At 38.4% G+C, this 15051-nt stretch overlaps 1 protein-coding gene across 14 annotated transcripts in view; it reads right to left on the reverse strand.

The window, feature by feature from the left end:
- ADD1 (adducin 1) overlaps window positions 1–15051 on the reverse strand; it is a 144835-nt gene that overhangs the window by 2660 nt on the left and 127124 nt on the right. For 5 of the 14 annotated variants that reach the window (XM_078148477.1, XM_078148476.1, XM_020992173.2 and 2 more), the window contains 3 exons: window positions 6547–6703; window positions 4761–4889; window positions 2953–3048 (listed from right to left, as the gene is read on the reverse strand). In XM_078148477.1, the coding sequence (XP_078004603.1) occupies window positions 2953–3048; window positions 4761–4889; window positions 6547–6703 (382 nt within the window). Of the gene's footprint in view, window positions 1–2136; window positions 2172–2952; window positions 3049–4760; window positions 4890–6546; window positions 6704–15051 lie in introns of those variants that run through there. The other 9 variants (XM_020992182.2, XM_020992184.2, XM_020992183.2 and 6 more) reach the window with 3 other exon arrangements.

Genomic DNA, 15051 nt, shown 5'->3' on the forward strand with positions numbered 1-15051 from the left:
GTTATGAAGAGTGACTCGATTTGGACTTTTAAAAGTGTCACTTCTAAGATGAGAAATACTTTTAATATGAAGATAACATTTTTACTGACATGATATTAAAATAACTTTAAAAAATTCTATTTCTATTTTATGGCTGACTGCAACAGAATAACAGAATGTAAAAAAACAGTTTCAATGAAAGGTTTGTTTTTTTTTTAACTGCCTGCCACTGGATAGTGTACTGACAAAAATGAGAATCAGCAGAGGCCTCTAAATCATTAAGTCAATGTGAATGTAAGGAAAAGGAGAGGAAGTTTTAAGCAATGACTATGGAATAAAGACACATGGCATCAACTCCCATAAAAGCCTCTTACAACGAAAAGGAAGCATGGCACGATGCATAGCTGGCCTTGGAATCAGGAAGACTTCGAGTCGAATCCTGTCTCAGGTACACACTGGCTGTGTGACCATAGGCAACTCACCTAGACTCTCAGGACCCCTAGGCAATCCTCTAAAACTATAAACTGGACAACAAATGACTATCTGTAATAGTTTAGGTAGTATCATTTTTGAGAGTTCCCTCCACCAATGAAATCACAGGTCTGTTTAAAAAAAAATCACACTTTGTAGATTCATGGTTATGAGTATTCCTAAAACTGAGTACTACTCTGAGCCTGTAATATTTGGTTTCCCACTGGATGACCAGCCAAAGCAGCCTGAGTTTAGCTGTCCAACATCAACATCAAAGGCAAGAAAAGGTTTTGAGTCTTATAAGAACTACTGCTACATGGAGTAGGAGGTGGAAGTGATTTTTTTAAATGGGAGAAAGAAGGAGTCAATTTCTCTTATATATTTGAACAACTCCATATTACATGACCAAAAGAATATGTTTCAAAAAAAGGTAACTTGTTTAAATAAAAGCCTGTGTGTTTGATTCCCTTAGTGTATCAAGCTAAAAAGTTGCCACTTCTCATCTTGTACAGTAAGCCTGTGGAAAACAAGTTCTGAGGAATTTTTGTAAGAAACTATAAAGTTATGAACAACTGGCATATTAGTGAACACCAACCATTTAGCATTCAAAATCAAGCCAAAAGTTAGAATGGGTAAGTGATGAATAGTTGGGAGTTAAGCCTTAAATAAGGATTAATCTGTAGTAGACTTCAAAAAGCAGCAAAAGGACAGTATTGGTTAAAAGTTGCCTTAGGAGGTTCTAGTCCAACAAACCCTTTAGCACTCATTTTAGAAATACGTGGATTATAATGCAAAATTGCAATTGTCCTCTTAATTATTATACATAGTATTAAATGCTTTCTGCTGGTTACAGCAGTGAAAGGGACTCCAGTGCATACACCATACCCTTCCTAATCTTTAAGGAGTAGGATTCATTTGGCAGAGATGACACAAGCTTGCAGCAATGTTACTTTTCAAATAGGTATGTGCTCATTGATATTTGGAAGAACTATCATTTTACCAAATGTCATAGTTCAAAAATAAAACCACATGTAATTTATCTGTTAGTCCAGAAGTACTATTAATTCCAGTTTAACTCAATAATTCAGAAAATATCAACTCACTGGGCACCAGAGCAACTAACTTTCTTCATTCTTTCTTTTCTTTTCTTTTTTTTTTTAGCAACTAACTTTCAATGCTAGGTTAAGATAGAAAAATACTGCCAATAAAATAAATGGTAGATGTCAAAGATTCCTGATTTTCTCTTTAGTTAAAATTTAGCAAAATATCCCCTTAAGAGTGGAAAGTTGAAGAACATGAGAACAATGAAACTTCTCTGATCTTCTGGAATTCATTTGAGTACACAATCTGTCATGAATGCTCTGGTTTGCTTGGCAATACATACATGTGGGGAAATGTCTCAAGTATTCCTTTCAAGGGTCTGCTTTCAACTGTACTGCACACATCAGATGTCACTCAATCACAGGTGACAAGAGATCTAGAATTCCAAGAAGGCAACCTTGTAAAGAAAATTAGTGTCTTTCTCCAAGTGCAAAAAAAGAGAGCCTTTTTGCTTTTTTCCAAAGGAAAAAAAAAGAAAACAGGAAACAATACTCCATAAAAAAACAAGGACGCAGGAGAATGAAGCAAAGCACATAGAATTCCAGTTAAGAAGCAGAAACAGATCAGATTATGGGATGATACTTACTATGGTAACAGGTACTCTTTAGCATATCCATCTCCTGTTTGTAACGCAGCCACAAGAAGAGAAAAGCACAAGTAGAAAAATCTAGGCATTCAATCACGGCCATTGTGTTAAAGTAAAAGAATGGTGGATGCCATTCTTAGAGGGCAAAGAATGGGATGAAGAAGTGAACTCAAGACTTGTAAAACAGACAAGTGATATACCCCAATATACGAGGAGAAAAAGGACACAGACAAATTAGATTACACCCACTTAACAGACACAAGGCTAAAACAGAAGAGCTACAGCTTTTACAGCAGCTCTCAAAAAATGCGATGAAGGACTAGTGTACTTTGAGTGATGCTACTAGAGCAAATCAAATTAAAAAACCCAGATGCCAAATAGGATGGATAGCATTTGTCCCCGAGGTGTAATCTAAACACAATAAAGTTGAAGAAATGTGCAATTAGTGGGCAGGATTGGCTATATTCAAAAGTTAGGGTGAGGGTGATTCAGGGAAGCTCGGTCTCCTAGTTCAACACAACATTTAACTAAAGGAACTGGCTTCATCTGAAACCACCCAGAGCAGAACTAAAGGGAACAGTAAGAGGTACCTGCAGTCTTGCAGTTGTGGTAACAATCTTGGTGATGATGCACACTTCTTGATTATTGTTAATGGAACTGTTGCCACATCAGTAACATTTTTCTTCAGCCAAAACAAAATTCATTCCTCTTGATGCCACAAATAGAGTCCACAGTCTTTCATGCATCATACCACACTGGTGCAGTTCCAGCAGACATGGTCCTCCCACCCACCCTTCTGACCCCAAATAACTTACCTTCCTCAAGTTTCACTGGTGTGCTGGGTGGAGTGTGGGCATCAGCATGGTCCAGAGGGCTCCCTTCTTTTTGTTGTTGTGTCACTTCCACATTTTCTATACAGGTATGGAAATTAGGATCAAATTAGATGAGATATCATTAGGACTTTAGAAGAGATGTTTCAACATCACTTTAGCAGGATTTTTTTTTCTGAATTTGCATTCCTATCCATTGCCATGCAATTCTAAGCAAGCAAAAGCAGCAGTATATACAAGAGGAGCAACCATAACCTTCAGGTACTCTGTGATCTAGATTTCGTAAGGAATATTTATCCAGACATTCCACATTGAAAAATATTAGTTTCCTTTAACTTCTTTTCTTATTCCAAAAAAGAGGCATTGTTTCAAATTTCAGCTCCCTTGCCTTTAAAGATGTAATCCAATGTCCATTAAGGAGATAACAGAAGATAAAGAATAAGCTGAAACATCCTACCTCATGTACTCTTCCAGATGAACAAATTCGTTACCCTTCTCAGAAAACACGGGCTCATAAAGACTAACCTTCTGTACTTCAGATAGAAACTGTAAAGTTTCATGACTACTACGAGTGTCTAATTTACTTGGTACGTAGGTTTATAAAGTGCTTTCCTCCAAACATCCCTATCAAATACATAGTTCAAGTTTCATTATGGCCATTTATAGATAAGTTTATAAACTGAGGCTTAAAAAAGTTAAGTGACTTACCCATAGTTAGAAGGTGGTGGAACCAGGAACCTGGGTTTCCCTTCCCACTATATCAAATTTTGGTTTTTACTTCTTTGTGCTGGTTTACAATCCACATATAAGCTACTGTCTATGAACAATCTTACATAACTTTATTAACTGCTCTTTCTGCCCCTGGGCCCCACTGCTGCCTACCTGAAAAGGACAAATAGGACTCCTGGCCACAGGAAAAAAATAGGATGTTGACAGACCAAGTGTCTGGGAAATTCAAACTTCTTTGTTTGGAAAGAAATAATAACTAAAAACCTTTCAATAAAGGTTTTAGGTTTTTGTTGTTCATTTGAATAGCTTACTAGCACCGAGTACTTCTGTGAGAGATATTGTAGAAGGGATTCATGGATGACTTAGACAAGGGGGTTGGGCTGTATAGCCCTTCCAAATCAAAGCCTATGTAATCACTGGGCATAATGAGCTGCTGAACTGCAACTTTATCACGTCTCAATTCTTACTGCTATCTACACATGGTAGATGCTCAATAAATAGTCTATGAATTATTTTCTGAATGACATCAATTTGCTGTCTAGGAGAGGTAAGAGTTTTCTTAAAAGAACTAAATAAATTCCAAGAAAACTATATTACGATGGAGGAAATATATACCATCATTCATTTCTCACTGGAAAATACTATATTATGAGAAAATGGGGTATAAGTTTACATTTGATAGTAATTTTGCTTGCTTTGAACTGACATGCAAATCATGGGATTTTATTGAACAAAAAGGCATATTAGGCTAACATGGCATGCAGTGATGGGCACAGATTCCAATAATTTAGGATTTTTTTTTAACAATAGCAGTTACATAATAAAGAAGTGAAGGTTAGTCTAAAACAGGAACAAAAAAAATTAAAACTATATAAAGATTTCCTCAGCAGTAGAAAGCCATTCCCAGATAATACCCCCCAACCCAAAATCTCCACCAATCAAAGAATTTGCTCATTAACCCCACAGGTAATAAATCAAGCCAGTCTGAAGACTTCTATAGACAGCAGAGACACGTGGAGGTTCCAGGCAGGGAGATTAAGGGAGTGGTTATCCAAACTCAGTACCTGAGCTTTCAGTAAAAAGATCGGGGTTGGAGTTTAATGCTTTGATGACTGCAATGTGAAATTCCTTGTGGGAGGACCGCAGTTCCTCAGACTCTTTCAGGTGAAGGCAGGGGGTTATCTGCTGCACAACTGAACAAGACATCCATGCAGCAGTGAACTCAGTGGTTAGAAAAAGACTGAGACACACTTGGCACCTTCACCGATGTAAATGAGTTGTGCTTGTTTGTTTCCTAGTCCCTGAAGTTCTTTTGATTTGCTTTTCCAGTCTGGAGAGTTCTTTTATCTATTTGAAATAACTTGTTCCTCACAATTCAATTCTGACTCTTAGTCATTTATTAGTCTTAGTGTGGCACTATTTTTATGGTGTTTTTTTGGGGGGGGTTGGGCAATGGGGGTTAAGTGACTTGCCCAGGGTCACACAGCTTGTAAGTGTTGTGTGTCTGAGGCCAGATTTGAACTCAGGTCCTCCTGAATCCAAGGCTGGTGCTTTACCCACTATGCCACCTAGCTGCCCCCCTGGCACTATTTTTATGATAGTGCCCACAAACTAGGGTAATATTAGAATCCTACAGAATTCCAAGGCATTAGAACACCATCAACAACTATTCAAAAGAGTAGCAGAAGCTAATAATACGGACTTATTAGTTCATATTCCAAAGATCTGAAATTTGTTATAAACTTCACCAGGATCCTGACTAAATTTATTTTTCAAAAGATATGCTAAGTAAGTCAATAGCACAAAAAAGATCAGACAGAATGTTAAGCTCATTTAGATTAAATTGTTCTCAGAGTCATCAGAAACATTCCCTTGGACGCTGTGCCTCAGTAGAAGCATAGTGCACAAGAAAAACAGCACCAGGTGTGGATGAGAAACTGGGTTTGGGGGTGGGGGTTGGGGAACAGCTTGTCCCAGGTTTAGAACATGACTGGTGGCAGAGCTGAACAGGAGTCTAGGCCTCCTTACCGCTAGTCCACTGCTCTTTCCCTAGAGTTACAGTCCTACGTGAAAGTACTAAGAGCTGTCTATAATGTTCTGACTGATATTCTCCCCAATTATGACTCAACTAGTAATTTATGGTAGGACTGTTCTAATCATCTGACAAAGTCACCAAGAACTGAAGCCTGGCTGACACAATAAATGCTGTGATTGTTAAACCCTCTGCCAGGTGGGACAGCTTCAGAAAAACTCAGTGGCTGTTTCAGAGTGCTCCAGAGAGCCCTTACCTTAGAGCTGCAGAAAACATCCCAAAGCACCAGCCTATCCTATCTCTTCTTCCTCTCCAACCCATTCATCTCCTTTCTTCTCCCATTTGCCCACTCTTTTTCCCCCTTTCACCCTCTCTTTTGTCTCTGCTTCAGAGTCAGCCATGGTGCCTGAAGGCATTGCTTAGTTATGATGGCAGCAGTAAGCCCTTTAACAAGATTACCAAAAATTATCAGCAAAACTCATACTACAAAGAACTAAAAGAAAAAAAAGAACAACAAAAAAAGGTAAATTCCATATTTCTCCTGGACACTTCCAAATAAATTTTTTTTTTACAAAAATAGCAATTGCCTTCACTATTATCTTTGACTAGGGATGACATCCCCCTCTTTCTGCACTCGTTGTATCATGTTCTGACTTGTAGTTATTTGTGTACATGTCATGTCTCTCCTACTAGACCGCACACTCCATGAGGACAGGGATCACATTCTATTGTGCTTTGTATCCTCCCACCTCACACACAGTCACCCAGCATAGGGCCTTAGTAATCATTTAGCTGAATTTTACAAGAAGTGCTCGAACCTTCTGGGCCCTTCTGTTTCCGTTCCACTTCTCTGCGATACTCTTCCAGCTCTCGGTCGGTGAGCTTGTTGAAGGGGTTCGGTCCTGCTGTGCTCACTATGACTCGTGGTTGGTACTCCTTTTCAATAATAGCCTTTGAAGCAGTCACCAGTTCCCCCTAATAAAATGCAACAACAAAATGTCTGCTATAAAGCCAAAATGTATTTAGAAGCTACTTAACCTTGACAATGGGTCGGGAAATAGGGGGGAAAAAACCAACGAAATTCTCAGATTAATCGAAATTAATCCTAGAAGTGCTGCATTTGTTTATTCTTAGGGTCAGCAGCATTCTCAGTGTTGAAAACTTTAGACATTGTTCCACTGGCACAAAATGAATTTAACTGTAAAAAACTCAGGTATCAGAAGCCAGAGGCTATAAAGAATGCAAAACACCAAATCAGTTTGTATTGCTTTTAATGGAAACAAATTCAAGTTTCCAAATTTACTCATAAAGATGAAAAATAGATACATTACCTTCTTTAGACCATGAAAAGTATCATGAATTCTTATCTTTAATTAGAATAAAATATGCTCTGAGATGTTTTACACTCAGAAGAACAAAGATAAATTCTGCTTTTCCCTATGCATTTAGACAGTTTTAGCCTATCTGCTGATCCTTAATTCCTCCCAAAAATGCAGAGAAAAGGAAAATGTAAATGCCAGGTATATGCTTTAACTTGGAGACTCACCCTGGGAATTTTAAAGATGAAAGTACAATTCCCTCCAAATGCTAAAATAATCTTTTTGTTATCAATTTCAGAGAGAAATCAATGGCAAGGTAAATAGAAAATGGGACTATCTATAACTCTTATAATTAGTGTGAATGACAGGTCAATGTTGGTAAACACCTCTTTTGGGAGAGCCACGGTCCCAGGAATACTTAATTATCAGGGAACTCCACATTGCTTTGATGGACCATGACACTTCCCTTCAGCCCATGTTGTTTGGGGCCAGGGCTTACTAAATATTTGTTGTATGTGAATCTTGTTAAAAATCCAAAGCAGAACTGAAATATAGAAATCAAAGTAATTTTGGATTCTAGTTCTAAGGGAATAATCACATCTAAGAACCTGTATGTAAAAGTCAATAATATAGATTGGATCTTCTTAATGCATTTTGATAGATAATGGTGCCAATTATATCACGGTATAAGAGAAAAAACATAGGTCTTGCAGCCAAAAGACCTATGTGGTTCTGACACTGTCTAGTCATGTGACCCTGGACAAGTATTTTTACTGCTTCTATGCTTGCAATTTTCTCACCTGTAAAATGGGGATTAACTTATACTGTCTGCCTATAGGGCTGATGTGAACTAAATAATTTATAAGCCTTAAAGAGTTATATAGATGTGAGCTATCATCATTATTATTATTGTTCCAAACACGACACAGGGAAACTGTTTCTGTTGCCAGCTAGACATCTCAGCAAAATTGAATCGGAAGGGCCAGTGAACACAAAATTTCAAGACAGGTGAGATGAAGGAAAGGAGATCTATTTTTCTCATTGTCCATGGGCTCTCCCAGACAATTTCTAATTGAAATAAATGAATTTTTCTGAAAAGAAGGTTAAAGAACAGAAAGAGAAAGGGCACATCTCTTATTGTAGGGGTAGTCTCACTATGGTTGAAGCTTATCCGGATTACTGTGCTCAGAGCCAGGCACCATATTTTAAGGGGGACATTAATAAGCTGGAGAGTATCCATAAGGTGGTAACTAGAATGGCTGAAGGTCTTAAGATCATGCCACACAAAGACTGGCACTGGGAACAGCCTGAAAACTGAAAGACTTGGACAAAGGAAAGGGGGGGTGGCAACAGCCTGAAATGAGAAATGTCTTCAAGTATTTAAAGGAGTATCATGGGGAAGAAGGATTAGAACTGTTCTTGTTGGCCCCAAAAGGACAAACTAAGAATAATGGATAAAAGGAAAAACTTTCTAACAATTACAACTATCTAAACAATGAATCAGTTGGTAACCTTGAGAAGATGCTGGGTTTTTCCCTACTCTAAGTCTTAAAGCAAATGCTGGATGACTACTGGGAATGCTGTATAGGGATTATTGTTCAGATATGGAGTGGACTAGATCACTTCTGAGGGCCTTTCAGATTTAGATTCTAGGATTCCATGTGAAGGTTGAGATGTGAGAAGAGAAAGGGCGTATGAAGTAAACAACTGGCAATGCTAATGGTGGCTAAGAAAAGGATTTAGTTTTCTGGAACATACTTTTAGATGACAGAAAAATTGGTTCTGGGTCAGTCTATTTGTTTCCTTAGGATTCACAGATTCCCAGACTTTCAAGGGCCAGAGACTTGCTGATCTGATTAAGAGGATTTTAAATTGAAAATGGAGGAAGGATACAAAATGTAAAATTAAATGTCAAGGAAGACATCAAGTATGTTATAGAAAGAACAGTGGAGAAAGTTCCTAATCAATTTCCAGGAAGAAATAACGGGAAAAAGGTTGAGTACATTAGTTACGAATGTCTACAGGTCAAGGCACTATGGATCCCAAAATGAATCAACTTAAAATTTTAAACTGAAGGATATAAGTAGCAGAGCTGGGGATTTCAAACCAGGCCCTCGGATTCTTTCCACTGTACTATACTTTGGAGATGATCTGATATCCCAGCAACCTTCTAAAATCGCACTAGTGTAATTCAATAATCTCCAAGATCATACATTTAGTAAATAGTAGAACTAGAATTCAGGGATGGGAGGTAGTCTACGGGAAGGCAGAGATGGAAATGAAAATGCAAAGTCATGAAACAACTATTAATTCAGTTTGGCTGGAACAGAATGCATGTGAAAGATATAGTCTTAAGTCAGATTATGGAAAGCTTTAAATACCAGGCTGAGGAGTTTATTCAGGAGGTGATTCCTGTGGGCACAAGTAATATTGATGTAAAGAATCTAGAAAGCACCACTAAAGATTACAAAGTCTCAGGAAAGAAAGACCTTGGTGAAAAGGTAGTATTTGAGCACTGCTGCCTATCAAAGGCAAGGAATTCAGAAGAAGAAGATAGATCTGGGAAGCATATGGGTTAGATAGGATGTTGACTGAGAATGGGATTTGAATTTCTAAATAAGTGAATGACAGACTATTGGCTAGGGATAGAGTACATGTAACATGGATTAGTAAGAATATATCTGTCTGGATTTTTGCAAATATAGTCAAAAGAGCTTTAAACTGAAAAGGGGAGGAGAAAGAAAATATAGGCATATACATCAAGCTAGATACAATAGAATAACTAATAAAGTAGGAAGATTAGCAGTGGATAGGAGTCTACAGGAGACCAAATCCAAGAAAGGTTTCAGTAAATAAAACTCAAGGCCACAGGCATCTACACACAAATACAGATGGTATTGCTAATAAGCAATAAGTCATCATAGTGCAATGGAAAAGAGTAACAGCTCTGAGTCAGGGGACCTAGGTTTGAATCTTGGCTCTGTCACTATTGTGTAACCTTAGGCAAGTCACTTAATGTCTCTGGGTCTCAGTTTCTTATCTGTAACATGAAGGGGAGCTGGACCAGATGATGTCTAATTTCCCATCTCTCCTCCCTTTTGTGGCTAAACTCCTTGAAGAGGTCTTCTATAATCAGTGTCTCCACTTCCTTTCCTCTCACTCTCTTCTTAACTCTCTGCTTCCTGGCTTCTGACCTCATCATTCAACTGAACTGTTCTCCAAAGTTAGCAATGATCTCTTAATTGCCAAAGTGAATGGCCTTTTAGAATACTCATACTTCTTAACCTCTCTGCAGCTTCTGACACTATTGTTCATCCTCTTCTCTTTGATACTTTTTTTCCATCTAGGTTTTCATGAAAATACATTGTCCTGGTTCTTCTCCTACTTGTCTGACCACTCCTTTTCTGTAGAAAAGGTTCTTCATCCACATCGTGTCTGACAGCTAAAGGGGTCTTTCAAAGCTCTGTTCTAGGCCTCCTTACTTCTCCCTTTAAACTATTTTGCTTGGTGATCTCATCAGCTCCCATAGACTCCATTATTATCTCTGTGTTTTTATCCAGTACTGACTTTTATGCTGACCTCCAGTCTCACATCTCCAACTGACCACTGAGACATCTCAAACTGGATATCCTGTAAACATCTTAAACTCAATGTGTCCAAAACTGAATTCATTATCTTTCCACCCCAAGCCCTTCCCCTTTCCAAACTTCTGTATTACTGTTGAGGGTACCACTATCTTTCCAGTTCCCCAGGCTCACATGCCCAACTCCTCATTCTCTCTCATCCCCCATATCCAATCTGTTGCCAAACAAGTCCTATCAATTCTACCTTCACAACATCTCTTCACAACCCCTTTCTCTCCTGTTTCACTGCCACAATCCTCATGCAGATCTTCATCACTTTACATCTGGGCTACTACAATACCCTGCTTCACCTCACTCCCCACTCCAGTCATCCTCTACTCAGAAATATCTTCTTAAAGTGAAGGTATGATCCCTTCTTCCCCTGCCCCATTCCACAAACTCTGACAGTTCCCTATTACCTCTAGGATCAAATATAAAATCCTCTGCTTGATGTTTAAAACCACTTCTTACCTTTCTAGTCTTTTTGCACCTTATTCATTCCCATGTTCTCTGAACTCTGGCAACACTGGCCTCCTTGTGTTTCCTTGTACAAGAAACTCCACATCCCCATTCTAGATATTTTCACTGGCTGTCTGCCATGCCTGGAACTTTCTCCCTCCTCATCTCCATATCTTGTTCTCCCCAGCTTCCTTCAAGACCTAGCTAAAATCCTACCTGCCTGTAGGGCAGGATAGACCTTCTGCAAAAGGCTTTTCCTTATCCTCTTAAGACTAGTGCCTTCTCATGCAATTCTCATGCAACTGGGAAATAAGAAATACAGGAAATGGGGTATAGAAATCTATCCTGCCCTACAGGAAAATAGAAGGGGAAGGGAATAAGAGAAGTGGGGGAGAGATAGAAGGGAGGGCAGATTAGGGGAAGGGGTATACTGAATACATGCCATCTTGGGGTGGGGGGAGGGATGAGATGGGTAGAAAATCTGGAACTCAAAATCTTGTGGAAGTAAATGTTGAAAACTAAAAATTTTTTAACAAAGACTAGTGCCTTCTCTTTATTGATTATCTCCATTTTATCCTGTATGTATTGTTGGTACACAGTTTGCATGCTGTCTACCTTATTAAACTGTACTTGAGAGCAGGAAGTGTTTGGTTTGGGTTGTTGTTGTTGTTGTTGTTGTTTTTTTGCCTTTCTTTGTATACTTAATACTTAGGACAATACCTGGCAAGTGCTTAATAAATGCTTGTTGACTAAGGTCCCCTATTGCTCTCAATCTATGATTCCATGAATAACAGATCAAATTCAGGGAAACACATTTGATCTCAAAGAATCACTGACACTTGGTGGGATAAAGCCCACGTCTGGCATATGGCTCTAGAAAGATACTTCTTATTCAAAAGAAACAGGATTGTTGAAAAAGGGCATAGGAACAAAGAACACTGTATATTAAGGAGATATATTTAAGTGAGGAAATATAGGAACAAGATGGGGAAGCATGGTAAAAATTAAAGTAGGTTGATACATAAGCAATTTTGTCATTGGAGTACATAACAGACCATCTAGACCAGGGGTAGGAACCTGTGGCCTCAAGGCCGCATGTGGCCTTCTAGGTCCTTGGGTGCAGCCTTTTGACTAAATCCAAGTTTTACAGAACAAATCCCTTTATTAAGGGGATTTGTTCTGTGAAGTTTGGGTTCAAAGGGCCACACTTGAGAACCTAGAGGGTCTCATGTGCCGTGAGGCTGCAGGTCCCCCACCCTGGATCTAGATAGAATAAGGAAATAGATGGGGAATTCAGGGAATAGATCATAAGACTGACACAGAGGCATGATATAGCAGTGATGGAGTACGTCAATTATTTTATCTGACAGAACTTTCTGTCAAACGCAGAGCAGCTAATAGCTCTTTGATTTGTCTTAATGATTTTATCCTTAAAAAGTTAGAGAAATCAGCAAAGTCAAGTTATACTCTGCATTTGATTTTTATTAACAAGGAAGAACTGGTGGTTGGGGTATAAATGGTAGGAACTATCAATCCATCAATTAACAAACATGTATTAAGTCCATACTATATGTCAAGCATTGTCTTAGCTACTGGGCATATTAAGACAAAAGTGAAAGGGTTCCTGCCCTCAAATGGTTTACATTCTATTGGGGGAGGCAATATGTACATATATAGGTATATACAAAATAATTAAAAGGTAATTATGAGGTGGGGGAGGCATTAAAAGCTGTGGGGATTAGAAGATGAAACCTTGGGGAGAATTGATATCAATTTAGATTTTATGATAGAGGAGGAAAGGATAGCTGTATACAATTTTGACATGCAAACTACATTTTTGGAGAAAAGATTTTCAAATGTTTCAGAAAAAGAGCAGACAAGATTTTATGGCTTAAAATTCTACAAAGGATATCAGCTCAGGAGGATTGGGAGCCCCCAATTTATCCTGTATACATCTTGTCTGCATATAGTTATTTGGATGTTGTCTCGTCAATTAGATTGTGAGCTTCTCGAGGTCACAGAATATTTTTGTCTATCTTTGTATCTCCAGTGCTTGGCACAATGTCTAGCACATAGTAAGCACTTAATAAATGCTTATTGTTGTTGGCTATTGACTCTTAAGATGAAATTCAAAAGATACAAAGAGAAACAACTGCAATTAAGGGAAACAGAGCTACTAAGGAATTCACCAACCAATTTAGAATTTTTTAAAAGTATAGAGAGAGAAGACGGAAGAGAGGAAAGCTAGTAGAAGATGAATACAAAGGTATGACATGGTCCTATAAGAATGTCAGAAGCTCTAAAACTCAGACAAAGTTAAGGTTGGCAAGGAAAACTAAAGGTAGCAAAAAGGGTTCACTTAACTAAAGGAAAAGGATCAAATAAGGGATATAACTAATACTTGTGACAATAAACATGATGGAACGAAAGCAGAGTTAATCAACTTTTATTTTGCTTCTGTTTTCTCTGCCAAAGTTATTTTCTGGTTAAAAAGGGACAAAAAAACGGGTGGGGGGCATGGAGCCAAGATGCCAGAGTAAAAGCAGGGACTTGCTTGAGCTCTCCCCAACACCATCCCTGTAAAAAATGACTTTAAACAAATTCTAGAGCAGCAGAACCCACAAAATGACAGAGTGAAACACATTTCCAGCTCAAGACAACCTGGATGGTACACAGGAAAGGTATGTTGCACCAGACCGAAGAGGAGCACAGTCTAGCCCAAGCCATGCCAGCACAGACCAGGCCCCAGTGGGTCCCAAGCAGGTATTAGGGGACTGAATCACTGGCAGCTGTGGCAGTTTCCAGACTTCTATTCCCTTCAATTCAGTCTTTTCACAGCTGCCAAAATAATCTTGCTAATGAGTGGGTCAGACCATGTCGTTTCTCTGGCTCAAAACTCTCCCTATTTCCTCTAAGATAAAAAATAAATGGTCCAGTCTGAATCCCAACCTACCTTTCATATTCCTTCCTTCTACATTTTAGCCAAACTGACCTACTAGATGTCTCATCTTCCATCCTTATATACAGGCTTGTCCCTCATTCCTGAAATGTAGTCCCTTCTCACCCTGAATCTTAGCATATTTAACTTTAGCTCTAGAAATGTCATGTCTCTGAAGCTTTCTTGATTCCTTGTGTAGTTATTACATTCTCCTTTGTCAAATTTTCTTGTTTTTATTTATGTGTGAAAATGTGTTAACTCCTTGAGGACAAGAATGTCTTCATTTTTATCTTTGTATCTCCAGCACCTTATACGTAGTCTGTATTTAATCAATGCTTGTTGAATTGAACTGAAAGTTAAATCTCAACTCAACAAAACTCAAAGCCTTTATCAACCATTTCTTATTTACACAGATATATGTGCACACATGTGCACACCCACATACACAAGTGCACACACAGGTATGAGACACAGGCACTGCTACCAAGAAGGCTCCTAAGCACAGGACACCGTCCTTGATCATATTTTGTTCAGTATTTTTACTATTAACTTAGAAGAAGGCATAGATAGCATGCTTATCAAATCTACATATGACCAGAAGTTGAGGATGACAGCTATAAGGTTCTGGAATAGAAATGAGACCCAAAAGACTCAACATGCTAGAATGCTAGGCTGAATCTAATCAGAGGAAATTTAATAGGTATAAATGTAAAGTTCTAAAGAGGTTCAAAAAAGTCAACTGTATAATAAGAGGAGTGAATGTTATATCTCAGGCTTCGGGAAGAAGTGGCAAAACAGGAAAGTTTATAATCTTCACTGTACCTTGTTTTAGTGAGACTATATCTAGAATTCTGTGTTAAGTTCTGGCCAGCATATTTTAGAAAAGGTAATGAGAAATTAAAACATGTGCTGAGGATGACTTAGAGGATGGGGGGACTTGAAGCTATTTCACTGGAAGACTAGTTGAAATAACTGGGGATATTT

This window comes from Phascolarctos cinereus, unplaced genomic scaffold (assembly GCF_003287225.1).
Source record: "Phascolarctos cinereus isolate Bilbo 61053 unplaced genomic scaffold, phaCin_HiC Scaffold_9;HRSCAF=440, whole genome shotgun sequence".
Classification (NCBI taxonomy): Eukaryota; Metazoa; Chordata; class Mammalia; order Diprotodontia; family Phascolarctidae; genus Phascolarctos; species Phascolarctos cinereus.